Here is a 15,680-nt window from a genome sequence, read left to right on the forward strand (position 1 = left end):
ATGCTGTTGCAACAAGAAGGATGCCATCTCAGATCTAAACATCCAGGGCCCTTGAGTTTCCCTCCCACTCCTCCACTGACTCAGTGCTTGTCATTGGGCAAGTAACTCGGCTTCCTACTTCCCTTTCTTGCCTTGCAGGGCTATTGTGTGAATTAATTAGATAATGTTTCAGCATGGCTTTGAACTAGAGAGAGCTACAAAAGTGCCAAGTTATAATTCACTGTTATGAAAGTCAGCATGCTGGCTGGGAGCGAGACCTCTGATGCCAGCCCAGAAGAGAGGGACAGTGAAAGTGGCTGGGGGAAAGCTCCCCTCTTGCCTCAAGATCCCTCGTCTCTATAGCTGCTGTCTGCACCACTCCAGGAATGCTCTGCTGAAGGCAGCACCAGCAGCTGCCTGGTGTGATCCCAGGGATGCAGCTCCTGGCTGAGCCAATCCAGCCCAGTTGCTGGGTTGAGGATGTTGCCTGCACCTCCCTGTCTGTTTTCAGGCTAATTTTGGTGTCTGAATGAGCAGAGGACTTGTCCTCTGGAAAATTATAGTGCTCCAAATCAGCAAAGCACTTAAGATTAACATTGATAGGCCTGAAGAGTGGCTTAAGGTTAAGTGTGCCATGGGGCTTGCTGGGTAAGATTAGCCTGGAGCAGATGTGTGTTTTGCTGATTCAGGCTTTCAAAATATTCAGGCCTTGATTCAGCAAGACACTCAAATGTGAGCAGTCTTGCTCAAAGCAGTGGAGATAACTGGCTGATCAAAGCTGGGTAGACAGATGGAGAAAGAACATTAAGGTATAAACCTTAATGCTAGTTTAGAAATTAGTTTGATTTGAGGAGCACATGTGCCTGTGCACAGACACAAACCGGCTTTCCACCTTTTGCCTGTGCTGTGGAGGGCATGCATGAAATAACATTTTCTCATGACCCAGTGGTGTCCAGACAGCTTCCCAAATACCAGCAGACCTATTTGAAAGCAATTCTGGTGAAATGCAACTACCTGTCCAAAACAGCACTCACTATTTTTTGAATCCTATTTTAATCCTTGAAGGTTTTTATTCCACTCATGCTGGCAGAAAGGCTCAGCCAGGGCACGGCTGCAGGGCAGAGGAGCTGGCAGCCACCCCAAGTGGTCAAGCATGTCGGCCCCTGCAGACCAGGGGTTGCTGCAGGGACATTTTAGGACATCACTGGGAAGGTCTCATGAGGCCTCATGGACATCGCCAACTGCTCCGTGCATCTATGGCAGCATCTCTTGAGGAGAATGCTCTTATGTTTTGGGAGAAATCCCACCCTAACTAAGCCCAGAGATGGGAAATCCAGCTGAGGGGCAGCAGTTGCCAGGGCGGTGCAGAGGGTTGCTTGGTGGCTGTATTACATGTTAATAGGATCACTATGGAGGTAACAGGATGCAGGAGTGTGCCTCAGTTTCCACAGGGCTGCGTAGAGGATGCAGGGCCTTTTGTAGCCTGAAAAGCCCTGAATTGATGCCTCCTGATGGGGTTGAGAAAGAGCTGTGGGTCACTGCTGGTGCTGGATGGGGACTCCCACTTGGCCCTCCCTCCATTCTGAGCCATGTTTGGGGCAGTGTCACATACCAGGGACAGACACATAGACAGAGATCAGAGGAAACAGTGCCCAAAGCTCAGAACTTTACTGCTTTTCTTGTGATTAAGAGACCAAAAATAAAACGACCTGCACTTCTATTCCCAGGCAGGCGAAAAGAATAATTACTTTACAGAGATGGAATTCCTTCCTATATTATAGCCATTAAAAGGAGTAAAATTTGAAATTTACTGTGGCATGGAACAAAAAGGTAGTGCAGTTGGAAATAATGAAATCCTTACTTGTCACTAATGGAAGAATTACTGTTGTTAAAAGACCCCATCATAAATAATTGAGAAACCAATTATACAGTCTTGTGACTAATTTATCCGGGAGAAATACAGACCATGTTTTGCCTTAGAATGCATGGCACACATTCTCCGCTATAGCTCGCTGCTGCTCTACAAAGATATAGTACAAAAACAAAACAAGAAGGAAAGAAACGAATGCACCCACTAATCCGGAAATACATTATCAGTAATAAGAAATGAGTGTCCTTATATTTTAATTTAAAGCAGCTTTGCTGATGTACGGACGGCTGAATTAACATGCCAGTTGGTCTGTGTGCTGTGAGGAAAGGCAAGGTTGGCACCTCCACAGACCCCGAGCCTCGGCGGGTGGGGGCCACTGCTCCTTCTGTTCGTGGTGTCCAACCTTGAGGGGCTGCAAGCTGCCCCAGGGAAGGGGCCTGGGCTGGAGGTACAGCCCGGGCAGCGCTGTGGGCATCCCAACGCGGTTTTAGTGCAAAAATTCTTAAACAAAACAAGGTTTGGGTCTTGTGTAGCGAACCCCTGGGCTCCCCACAGCGCTGCCGGACGAGCCCGGGGCTTCCCCGCATGGGTTTTGCGATACGATGAAATGAACTCCACAAACGGGCTGTACCGGTGTGCAAGAGATTCCCCTGGACACGTCCCCACCGGGCACATCCCGACACCGCTTTCGGTGTGGAACAGAGACCCTCCGGGCACATTCCGGGTCCGGGATGCAGGGTGTGTAGGGAAGCCCCCAGGCATATCCCTCGGTCCCGGGTTCTGTGTGTCCGGGATCCCCTCTCCTGCCTCCCTCATTCCGGTCCCGGACTCGGAGTGTCCCGGATCCCCTCTCATGGCACATCCCGATCCCGATCCCGGTCCCGGTCCCGGTGTGTCCGGATCCCAGCTCCCGGCACATCCAGGTCCCGGCTGGCGCGGTGCCGGCGCGGGCCGCCAGGCGGCGCTGTGGGCGGGCGCGCGGCCCGTCTCGGCGCCGGCGCGCGGCGGGCGCCGCCCCCTGCTCGGGCGGCGGCGGCGGCGGCGCGCGCGGGGCGATGGCGGACAGCGCCAGCGAGAGCGACACCGACGGCGGCGGCGGCAGCGGCGGCACCGCGGGGCCGCTGTCGGGGGGCGGCCCGGGCGCGGGGCCCGGCTGCGGCGCGGCGGGCGGCAGCGGCGGCTCCTCGGGGGGCGGCAAGGCGGGCGGGATCGTGATCTCGCCGTTCCGGCTGGAGGAGCTGACGAACCGCCTGGCCTCGCTGCAGCAGGAGAACAAGGTGCTGAAGATCGAGCTGGAAACCTACAAGCTCAAGTGCAAGGCGCTGCAGGAGGAGAACCGCGACCTGCGCAAGGCCAGCGTCACCATCGTGAGTGCGGGCGGCGCCGCGCCGGGCCCGGCGGGCGGGGAGCGGGGGTGTCCCCGCCGCGGGGTGTCCGCGCAGGGCGGGCCCGGCCCCGGCCGCGGCCTCCCCGCCGGCCCCCCGGCTGCCTCCCGGCTCGCCGGTACGAGTCACCTCGGGTGGGCCCGGCTGTCACCGCGGCCCGGCCTAGGGTGCGGGGAACACGCACAGGTTGGGTCACCCCGCGCCCTTCGCGCCCCCCTCCCGGCACCGGGAGGGCACCGGCGGCGGAACCGGCGAGGAGCCGAGGCGGTTCCCCCGCCCGGACCCGCGTGGCCGTCCGGCTTCCCCGCGGGGAGGCCGCCTCGCCGGCCCGCCCTGCCCGGTGTCCGGGCGGCTGCGGCTCGGGGAGGGGCCGGGCAGGGGAAGGACGATGCTCCGTGTTGCCCTGAAGTTTCTCAGAGATTTCGTTGGAGTTTAAGTAATCTGCGGAGATTACGGATTATCTCTTCAGCCGTCACCTCTTCAGCCACTGTGGAGAATGGGCGAGCTGCAGGAATAGCTTCTTGGTCATGAGAAAGCGTCTGATTTGTTTGTAATGTTTTGTTAGCTGCGGTATTTCAAGTAATTTGAAAATAATTTAAATAAGACTCTTAAAAATAATGCGAGTAGAGCAGCACTGTGTCCCGGCAAGAGCTCAGCTCCTGGTTTATATGCACTGTGAGGATATTTGGAGTTTAACACTGTTTTATGTGATGCTGTTAGCCAGGAATCCTCAGTAAAGTGCATATCAAAATACTATGGAAATATTGTTCTGTTCTTCTCTATGAGCTTGGGAGCTGGGACTTTAAATAATTTAAATTAGCCACTGCTAATTCAGTGGCTAAAGGGATTGTTTAGGCATTGTAATGGTCCTGGCCTTCCTGCAGAGTAGGTAACTTGCTAAAGAGTGGTTAAAGGTAACTCTTGATACTGTCCCGACCATCCTTTCCAGTGTAGGTGGAGATGTTTTAGAAGAGACCAATCCCACCTGCGTGTGTGCACTCTCATCTCATCTGATTTTTCACAGGGGGTACTTCACTATGAGCATAATGTCTGTTTTATTGATACTCAGCTTTTTCATTGTCGATGCATCTAGCCAAGAAATGGAACTTGCCTAGGCATACCTCTCATCTGCTCCTAGTAGTAAGCATTCAATGTCTAGCAGGATGTGGGCCGGAAGAGAGCATGAAATACAATACAGAAGTAATTTATTCAAGGATGACAAATATAGTGCTAGTCGGGGAAATGTGTGCTTTGTTAATACTTTACGAGAAGAGAATGTGCCTTAATTAGGTAGCGGCAGAGTGCCTTCTAATGTTGAAAGGGGCTGAGACGCCTTGTCAGTCAGACATTTTCTCTCTGCCTGTTAAAAAGACACAGCATCTTTCTGAACCCCTGGTAGGTGTATTGTTTGTAAACAACTTGGAAAAAAATGCTTGTGTGCATTAAAGTTCTGGCACTGTCTTTAGGAACTGATCATCTTACATTTTCATCGGGTTTTAATTTATAAAAAGGAGGTTTTTTCCTTAAATTTGAAGCTCTGTTTTTGACATCTTGGATCAAGAGAGGAAAGATGTTAGTTTAATGGCAACCTGTAGACTGTCTGGACAACCGACATCTTTAGCTGATGCTCTGGCTTTGGTATGCTAAACTGTGTGCACAACTGAGCAAACCACTTCTAATTCAGCAAGTGGTGAAATAATGAATGCAAAACAGAAATTTTTTTCAGGCCACTGAGACCTTGTGCTGTGGTTTATATAGTCAATAATGTAAACACATTTGCAGTCTGAATACTTTGTTGTGTGGTTCTAGTATGCAGGTGACGGGAGATGAACTTTATTGGAATGTTGAAATATGTGTCATTTGCATACAAACGTCATAGGATTAGAAAATTTTCTGATTTTCTCCACTGTGATTCTAAATCTTTGTCAATTTGCTCCTCTACCCACAAGCTCCAGCTCCTCACAGTGTTACTGTGCTGACAGACGGGCGCTGTGTATCTTTCCTGTTGTGGGCATTGTAATGACACAAATCAGCTTTGATTTTTATCAAGTGTTGAGGACAAGCTGTGAAGCACAAATGGAACTGACAGGTAGCCAAAATAGCAGGTGAATGACTAAACCTGTGTGCTGTAGGTGAAGGTGACTCCTTGAACCACACAGTTCTTCATCTGAAACCCTTTCACTGATCCTGTTTGAGCTTTTTTTGCAAGGCCACAGAGATTCTTTGCTTTCTGCAGCTCCCACCATTGTCTGTAATGATTTTGAATATTTTCCGTTTAAGGTATGACAGTTGAAGGGTGATGGTCTTCCACCTTCCTCTTGTGTCTGTGCTGGTGTAAGTGTTAATATGACATCTCTTTGTGTTTGCAGTATTGTTGGTGACTGCGTGGATACAGTCAGTTTAGAAATTACCTAAATTGTTTTCCACATAGGATCTTATTCTCTTCTTTGTATTCTCCTCTTGAAAATAAAGCGTTAATGAAGAATGCATTAAGTAGTTGCACTTGGAAAACTGGCTGAGAAAAGGTGTTGGCTTGGCAGGCTTGTATGCTCACTAACTTCGTATGTACTCTCATCTAAAACATGTGAAAACAAATGCTGCTTTCAGGCTGAAATTGGTAAAGCCAGCTTGGACTAAGTGTGTGCCCAAAAATATGTGTGAGCTGTACTCCTTCCAGTAGCCTGAAATGCAAATGAAGTTATGCTGTTGTTCATGTGCAAGACTGTGAAAGTAAGTAAATATATGTAATAACTTTATCTCACCTGCTATTATTGGTAATGCATGGTGAAAGAGGGAGCAAAGCAGGGTGAAAGCTGGGGATATTTCAGGTGTTCTCTGGCAGTGCAAGAGCATTACATCAGAAGATGCAGTTTTAGATCATATATTATGAAGAAATTACTAAGATCACTTGAGTCATTTGAAGAGAGGGTTAATTTATATGTATTTAGCAATCTCAGTTGTATGATCTCATGGTGTATTTCTGCAAGGTCTTTTTTAGGAAATGGAACGGCTGGTGCTTAGGTTGGGAAAAAACAGGCGCCTGAAGATCTGAGATGCTGTGTGTTTGAGATGAGAAGTAGTGAGTTTTGATTATAGTGCTGCACCACCAGAAGTGGATTTCCTGTGTGAATTTCCTTAGTTTTTTGGTGAAAAAGGTCTGCCAGAGAGATGTCATATTTAATGGGCTAAGCCTGGGACAGCACGACTTTTCTAGTTAAATAAGAGTACTTTCAAACCTGGGTGATGGGGTGACTGCTTTTCAAAAGAATGAATTGCTGTGTGTAACAAAAGCTGAAATACTTCAGTTGAATGTAGGTATGCCTTGGTCAGGAAGTTTCTTTTGAAGTTGGTAGAATTTGGATTTTTAGCTCCTTTTTTCCTACTCTTCGGTATTTAATGTAACCAAGCCATCCTATTTCAGTGAAAGCTGTGTAACCTTTAGCTGATACTGGAAGGATTTTGGTTTTCTTTATTATTGTTTTGAACTGACAGGCCTCATACGAATGGAATACTTGTAAGAACAAGAAGAGTTTTAGTCCCCAGCTGCTACATAGTTTTATCTAGGACGTTAGATTTGGTAATTTAACTCATGTAAATTGGCCTACTATAGTCAGACATCTTCTGTGGAATTAGAAAATTAAAATAGAATAAGCCTTATTTCGTTATTTAGTTTTTTAACTGAGGTGAAGATAAGAGTATTTAAGAAGCATTAATTTAAAAATTTGCCCACTCCAAAATGCCTGCTGTAGCAGTTTTAATGCATTCTAACATTTTACAAGAACATTTCTCTTCAATTTTTCCCTGATTTTGCTTTGTAGGGATGAGAATTATCCTAGAAATCCTGATTTGTGGTGCTGTGTGGATCTCCAACAGGATCATCAATTTAGATGAGCCAGTCTGATCCGAAGTGCTGATGGCATATGCTGGCTTTTGTGAGCTTGCCATGAGTTTATCACTGTCTGGTAGTGCCTGCTTGCAGCACTTGCTGCCAGGGAACACTGGGACATGGGACTGCTGCAGTTTGGGAGAGGCAGTATTTTACTGTGAGGCCTCTGCTACCCTTGTTTCCGTAGCTAAACCTGCACTCTGCACCTTGGCTGCCAGCTTAACTCTTCTCATTCCCTGAGTGCTGGCAGAGGGCAGTTGCATTTCCTGTCTTTTCGGCCTCCTCTGTGATTCTGCAGAGCTATGTGAACAGCCTCCCACCTGTTGGGAGGAACAATAGAAAAAAAAGCCTTACTCAGCTCCTATTTCCTCACCCCCTACTTAAATCCTGAAGAAAGTTGTTGCTTTCAATAACAGCCATCTCTTGAAAGCAAACAGGCATCTGGGGCTTTCAGATCAGAAGGATCCTGTGTGCTGTTGTGACCTGTTACAGTTTTCCCAATAACAACCAGATTTGGATGCTGGAAATAATTATAATTTTTCATTTTATTTTCAATGAAGTGTGCAGAGGGATTTATGTGTGTGCGTGAGATCTGCTGTTGTGTGTCTTCATGGAAGATGTCAGCCTAGACACATAGTTTGGGAAAGTGAATGGGTGTACTGTATTGCCAAATATTTCCTGCAAAAATGCTTTTTTCTTTTCTGAAGTTTGCACCAGAATTTCAAGGCAGAACACCTGTTCCAGTACAGAATGTGTCTATTAATAGTAGGAAAAAAAGGGCAGGATAGTCTATCTGAACTGAAATAGGAACCTTTAAAAAGTGCTGATAAGGGCATGGGGATTAGTAAAAAAAATCAATTTGTAGCAGAGAGAGGTAAAAAGCAAACCAAGAAAGCAAAAATATTAATGTTTTGCAAAATGTATCTGTGAATCTGTTATTTACTCTTGATTTTAAAGTAGGTCTTGCTTGTGTGAAAAATAGGTGTAAGAAACCTGCTTAGCACTTTTGTATCCTGCTGTGTCATTTATCACTCAAGTTTTGCAGCTGAAAGTAGCTAAAAAGTAACATATTTTAGAAATGCTTTACTTTCCTGCCCTTTAGAGTAAAGATAACATAATTGCTCAGATTATCAAATTCATGCACCTTGAAAGTCCATCCGTAATTTTTCTGGCACATTCTTTCCAAGAGGTGGCATGAAGGAAATTACTGTCTTGTATTTCGTCTCACATTCACCTTCGATTCTCAAGAAATTTCTGTTCAACTTCTACAAATGTCTGTGAAGGAAAAAGGAAGTTTAGTAATGCCCTTTGGTGTTAGCTGCCTTGGCCCTTAGGATAGCATGGTCAGAGCAGTGCTGCTTTTGCTGCATGGCTGGTGAGCCAGTAGTAGGAAGGTGTAGTAGCATCTGCTTCCCTTTCGTAGTTACAGCCACTGATGTATCCAATTCCCAGGGAAAAACATCATCCATGTGCTATTAACACAGTGTCACTGGGATGTGTTGTAGGCCTTCTTGAATTCTGTTTAAAATACAAACAAAAACCACAGAAAAATAAATGTTTCTGAACTTAACTCAAATATTAATCAACAGGAATGCCTGTACTTTCAAGGAATTTGAGGCTTCAGAGGTTTAGTTAATCATCTGTTTTAATTTTTGTCACATGGTTTTGTGAATTGTTCCCACACTAAACCTTGTACCTAAGTTTGAAATGTGTCTTTGAGAGGGTATCCAGTTTTAATTTGAAGACTAGACTAAGATGAAGAATCACTGTGCTTGGACAAGTTTTGGTGTCCTGCGTCCAATCAGTTTCATCAAGGCTGAGCTGTTGGTTCCTGCTGTGCCTTTTGGCTGGGTTAATGAGTATTCTGGATCCTCTGCTTTCTCCTCATGAAGATACAGGCTGTAACAGGCAACTTTAGTTTACATTGACAAACTAAACTAAGCTCTCAGGCTCTGAGATGCTGAAATCCAAAGTGTTCAGTTAATATGATGCACTGGTCTAGTCTAAACATCCTTTCCTGCTTCAGATTTGCACAAGTGTTTCTGATAGCTTAATTTGGAACTTTACTTATTTTATATAATTTTTTTCATTCAGTGTGATCAGTTGTCTTTAATGAGTTTGCTGCTCTGTATTTTGGCTAATTTGGCAGAAATACAGTTGCACACCTTGTTCAGGTCGGATTTGTGTTGGGTTGTCCAGTAGCACTTCATTTGGTGCAGGGAATTAATTAATTGTGCAGGGAATATTTTAAACAACATCCTGCTTAGTACATGTTGATGAAATGGAATTTCCCACTGATGAGTATTTTTGAGGTCGGTAAGCCACCTAGGAAATCCTGGTGTATACTTTACAAGCATTTTAAAGTAATGTTTGGCACATACTACTAAATGAAGAACTCATATGGGTGCCTTATACACACCCTACACCTTTGTGGTTATCTTTATTACAAATAGTCCTTGGCTGAAAGATTAATCTTTTCTTATCTACCACAGCTTGTTCTCTATAAAACCATGCTGAATGACCTGTTTAATGTTTCTGTCCTTTATACAGTAAATTAATTTGTTTGCAGTATTGCCATTGGGTTGATACCAAACTCTGATAACCAGCTAGTTTTGCTCGCCTTTAAATATTATTCAACAACTATACTTTTTTATAAGTTACTTTATGTGACATTCCCATATTTAATAATGGTGGAATGTCTTTAGTCAGTAGGCATACTGGTATGTTGCTCTGAATTATTTTGGGGATGAAAGTGAAATAAGAACTGAAATTGTAGAGTACTTTTGGGAATTTTTAATAAGGGAAAGTTCTTGGTATTTCTGTGAGCTTGCTGTTCTCCATAGAAAGTAATTTTGCTTCTTAAATGAACTTTCTTATTGAGGTTGTGTCATGAATTCTGTGTCCGAACTGGTTTGTAATCAGCTTTTATTTTAAGAATGCTCTTTATTGTCAGGTTTGAACATTTACTGAGACTAAGGCCTTCTTCGTGTATCTCCAGTGACTTAAAAGCATTTTGAAGGAGAGGTTGTTTTGGTTTTTACTGCATTTTACACCTAACAAAAGGTTTGCTTTCAATTGAAGAAAAAAGTCATATATGCTCCTGATGTATATCTGCCAGACATTTTTAACTTTCTTTGTAGTCACTTGCCCAGATGACTGTTGAGTTTTGCATTATTCACGTCAGCTGATTTAGCAATCAGTATTGAGGTTTTTGGTGCTTCTAGTGCTGTTGCTGATCCCAGTATTAGAAAGCTAGTATAGACAGGACTTTAGAATAGTTAGCAAATCCTGGAAGTTCTGTACTTCATTTTGGTTGTGGTTTTGACTTTAATGGAGGTTGAATTTTAATACTGATTTCAAAGGATGAAGGAAAATTATTTCACTTTTTTAATCTTTCTTTTTCCAGGGTAGGTACGTGGTCGCCTGCGGTTTTCTTGCACTTGTTAATTTTGTTTACTTGTTCTTATTGCTTATTTCCTCCTACTGCCTATACTGACTTTAATGTTGAAGCTATTGTTTTCCAAGTTCTTGGTTTTAAGTGTTAATATACCTAGGGTGTATTTTCAGCTGCAGACTCTCCGTGCTAAAGCTCCTTGTAGTAATTGATCAGATAATACTGATCTGTGGTGAGCAAGCTTATGTATCTGCTGGAGACTTCACAAAAGGTTTTCTTTCATTCCACCTCATAAAGCATGCTTGGATGGGATTCCAGGTGGGGACTGGAAGCATTGGAAGCCATTGAATTGATGACTGTGGCAGCTGCAAACAAGATGATCAGGCAGCTGGACTTGTGGGGTGCTCCAGGAGAATGGAATGCCAGTGTCTCACAAACAGACCTTGAAATGTGATTGAAATTAAGAAATGAGACAGTGCTGTCCTTCACAGGAATGAAAATTGTCAGCAGTAGATATCTGATGTATCTCAGCATAGCCTTGTAAAAAACAGTGAAAGAAACAGTTGCTTTGCTGCTCTTTTTTGGGCTGAGGTGGGGAGGTAAGAGGAAGCTGCCAAATTTAGCAGGAGAGCAAGAGGTGAATCCTTTCTCTCTTCCTCTTAAAGAAAAAAATCCCATAAAATGAAGGAGGAGAATAGGCTCAAAATGTACAAATTAAATTATGCACAGGATTTGAGATTCAAACAGAATGAATAGAAAAGAAACAGAGACATGCCTTAAAAGAGAGGCAAAAAAAATACAATATAAAGCGAGTTCCCCTGGATGTGTAACAGAAAACAATCTTGTGATGTCTTGCTTCCAATGCAGCAGCCTGGGGATGTCCAGAAGGGAACATCTCCAGTTCCTCTTCTTCAGTCAGGTCCTTCTGTCTGACTGAAGATGTGTCTTGACCTTTAATTCGGTATTCTGTTAGTGTCCCATTTCAATGTATGGGATGGAGAACAAAGTAAAAATGATGGCAAGACAGTTGAGGTGAAGTATTCCACAGTAAAAATGTGTCTTAAGTAGGGAACTCCAAGTTACAGATGTGCAGGTTTCACATCTCTTTCTGTGGGGTGCAAGGGTTACTTGAGAAAAGGTGAAGCAATTTTTACAGAAATATTGAAGCAGTTTCTAATCCTTGCACTTGAGTTGTAGTTATTTCAACTGTTCAGGTGAAATAGAAGCATTGTAGGCTAATTGGTGTCTATGGGGAGGGACAATCCTTTCAGCTACTGAGAGTCCTCTATCCCTTTGTACATTCCCTTGCAACAGTTTTTTTCCTGGAAAATAAGTATTTCCTGAGCTGATGGTCTAACTGATGGTGAAACTCTTCAGATAAGGCTTCTCTTCCTCTCTCAGCTCTGAATTTTACTTAATTTGAAATTTCTAATATTACATACAATCTGGTCTCAGTTTGGGGAGGACTTAGTGAGGTGGATGAGCATCTGTTCAGCCCTGCTGTAGATGGAAAGAGCCTAGCAGTGTTTCAGCTGTCTGTAAAGTTTCCTCGGATGCTTTTAATTCTTTAAACTGTCTAAAACGTGATGATTCTGTTACTACTGTAAAGCTAAGGCCTTTTTAGTTCGCTTGGTGGTGGTGGTGCTAATCATATTTAAAACTCCTACCACGTGTATAAATAATTCCCACAATGAAATGCTTTGGTCCTGAGTGAAAGTATAAATGTTTCTGAACAAGTCAGACATGATAAAACTCAGCAATGTTTAGCATGCTACAGTATAAAGTTATGCTTCTTTCTGTAATTTACATTTTAATTTCTACTTTCACCAGGTGGTGGGATTTCTACTTTGTTTTACTTCATTTTCAAATAAACAGCAAAAGCCACTACTATGAAATTTGCAAAATGTAGAGTTTTAACCACCACTTTTGTAAGAGCTTTAAAGGGTATGTGTTTTTCACATCTGTTAAAAATGAACAGTAGATATTTTACTGTGGCTAGTGTTGTCAGGAATTATTAGGTAGGCAAAACCTCTGTCCTCACAGGCCCTGGAATCCTGATTGGGTCAAGAAGAGGGGCACTCCCAAAGTCCATTTCAGAGAGTAAATTTAACCTGAAATCTAGATCTGCAAAAAATCCCTTTTCTCTGAATATTGGTATATGTAACTGGAACGTCCTTGCTCTGTGAACGGAAAGGTGGGTAGGCATTTCCTAAAACTTCCTCTCTGTTAGACCTACTTCTCCAGTTCTGTATGGGATGAATATTCAACCCCACATCTACAAATGTCTGTTTGTAGGGGCCAGAGACAGAGAGTACAAAGGCAAAGGATGTATTTTTTTCATACTCTTCTTCATATTTTCATACACTACATTGATATACTTGTTTCTTGCCTTGAAAATCTGGAAAGAGATTGCTCTTTGGAATACTGTGATAGGTACTATAAGGCATCCAAATTGTAGAGAAGGGAAAAAAAAGCCTACAAAAGACTACTCACTGACTCCTAGGAGGGGTAAATAGAAACATTTCTTTTTCTGTAACAGAGCTCAAGCTAATGTCCCTTAACAGTGAGTTGGACAGTGTTGTGTTCACTTTGTGAATATGTTAGTTGGTTTAGGAAAAAGTATGGTTATAATTAATAACAAGTTTCATCTTCAGCTCTTGTTAATCACTGTGAAAGTGTTTCTCTGGAAAGTCAGTGTGTGTAAGAGGAAACTGGAGGAAATTTTAACCCTCTTAAGAGGTTATTTGTGTTGAGTGGCTACGGACACCTTGCTACTGTGGGGAAAAACACTGCTATCCCTAATGATTACCTAAGCTGTGTTTAAATTTGTCATATAAAACCAACAAACAAAAACCCAACAGCAAATCCCATTTCTTGCCTCCCCACCACCAAATAAAAAGGGTTTAAGGGTTTTAAAGAAAATTAGGAAATGATGTGGTGAGCATCTACTGTTTGAAAACCCCATAAATGGATCTTTATCTGGTGGTCTTTAATCCCTAGTTTTAAAAAATTTAAAGGAGGATAGGTTGATTGATGTAGATATACCAGAGGTTATACACACTTGAAACAAGGATCTACAAGTGCTGAAAGCCACTTTTACCTAGAAGGGAAGGACGATGAATACACAGGTAGCTGGTGCTCAAGACCCAGTCGAAGTGAGAAGATTTGCAGTCTTTTGCCTGGGAACAGGGACAGTTGCTGCTAATACCTGTGGTATGCTGGTAGCACTGCATGGCCCATGCCATGCAGCAGCAGTGGTCTGGCACCTGCTGCTGTGAAAAACTGGGTATAACAGAATTACACTTCAACTCTTATTATGTAGTCCGATGAAGAAAAACATGTTTTTCGTGTTTACATGCTTGCAGTGAGTTACCCAGACTGCATGAAATAAAGTAGGATTTTTGTGAAAGTTATTTGCAGGGGGTAACTTTTAAATCTCTGTTCACTGCTTTCATTTGTTCCCTTTTGCCTTGGAGCAGAGAAGCAGTTGTGGCTGCAGAGCTACTTGTAACGGGAGTTTGCTGTGGTTGCATTTTGAGCAGAAGTTTGTTATGCCTGTTAGCACCCACATACCTCTGAACAGAAGCTGGGTATTAAGTTACTCACCTAATAGTCTACTCTTCTGCTAAATCTTTTGCTATTCCTGCTCTGAATTTTTGGGAGTGTGCAGTTTTGAGTTTCCTAATTGGTCAGTGCAGCAAAGTGAACTAGTTAATGTGTGGTTACATTGAAGATAAATGTTGATTTATCAGTGGGCAGAAAATAAACTAAAAACCATTTGAAATATGTTAATTAAGGAAGTCTTTATGCATTAGATATCTGATATCAGAATTATTTCTACTGGGGTACTAAATTCCTTGTAGGTTCTAGTACTAATGGTGGTGTTGCTTAGAATTGTTATTAGTTTCTAAGTAGCATGACAACCAGATTTTGTTGAATTTGAATACTGTAGATGCAGGTCGAACAAACGACATTTTAAAATGGATGGTTATTATAATGATCACACAGGCATTGGAAAATTATTAACACACACCACCTCCAACAAAACAGTATATGCTATGAGATTAGCTATGAACAATAAGATGTTTTTTATATCTTTCATGTTGACAAGTCTGTGCATTTGAAAGTTTAGACAAACTGAACATAAAACTACACATCCTTTTATGTGTACTTGTGCATCTTTATCATGTTTTTCAGCATTTTTTATATTGAGGCTGAGCAAAAGCAAAATCTGTTCCACGTGCTTCTGTTTTCCATTTGTTTTACACTATTGATTAACTAGCAAACTATTTCCAGTACAAAAAATCCAGTAGTAAAACAGCAGTGCAACTAGAAATAAAAGAGTAAAGCAAAAATTTTTTTCTAGTAGTCATCAGTAAAGGGTTAATAGAGAGAGATGTTTCAAACTTTGGTTCAGTTTGATATGACAGTGTCACTGTATTTTCCATATTGGCTGTCTTTGTCAATGTAAATCTTTGACTGGGTACAAACTAGCAAAGATGGGGAAGTTTCTGGCAAAACTCATCGTCTTCTGGAGATGTGTTGCTGAAGCTTTATGCTGGGAATGGTCCCTTGCCTGTGCTGGGCTGATGGGGAAGTTGTCTCACAAGGCCCCATTCTTGGTGTCTTCCTGGCCATGTTTGCCTGTGCAGTCATTACAGCCCTTCTGAGGAATATTTAATGTGCCTTTTGAAGCAGTGGTTGCTTGTATGCAGTGAACTTGAGGACTTAGGGGCAGTGGGTTTGTTTGTGCTTGTATATGTTATACTTACTTTACACATGCACTAGAAATCAGTGCTGCTGAAAATGCAGCAAGTGTAGGAAATGTGTGGTGCCTGTGCAGCCATGGGACACAGGAAGGACCTCGTGAAATAGAGCCATTTGGAAAGGTGTGCAGGCTAGATTTAATTTTCCTGCTGGGTCATTCCTGTCTTGGCCTGTGACTTCTGTTGGCTCAGGTTACAGCTCTTGTTTGCTGGAAGCAGAGACTCCAGCCCTGATAACAGTCTGGGAGCTTGTTCTACATGATGATGTTTAAGTGCATGAAAAATAAGAGCTATAAAGCATGTGTCTAATGAATAGTCAGATTTTTAAGGTTGCCATGTTGAGTGTTCAGAATAGGAAGTGTTTAATGTGTGCTTGTACAACCCTGCTACTTTTTCCTTT

The 15,680-nt window shown here is 43.0% G+C and overlaps 1 protein-coding gene across 2 annotated transcripts in view; it reads left to right on the forward strand.

The window, feature by feature from the left end:
- The first annotated feature begins 2,899 nt into the window (after positions 1–2,899).
- CCDC6 (coiled-coil domain containing 6) overlaps positions 2,900–15,680 on the forward strand; it is a 51,207-nt gene continuing 38,426 nt past the window's right edge. For both annotated transcript variants that reach the window (XR_015805097.1, XM_014882315.2), the window contains exon 1: positions 2,900–3,216. Coding sequence is in view for 1 of the 2 variants with exons in the window: in XM_014882315.2 (XP_014737801.1) it covers positions 2,905–3,216 (312 nt within the window). In the remaining variant the exon portion in view is untranslated. The remainder of the gene's footprint in view (positions 3,217–15,680) is intronic.

Source organism: Sturnus vulgaris, chromosome 8 (assembly GCF_052056855.1).
Source record: "Sturnus vulgaris isolate bStuVul1 chromosome 8, bStuVul1.hap1, whole genome shotgun sequence".
Lineage (NCBI taxonomy): Eukaryota > Metazoa > Chordata > Aves > Passeriformes > Sturnidae > Sturnus > Sturnus vulgaris.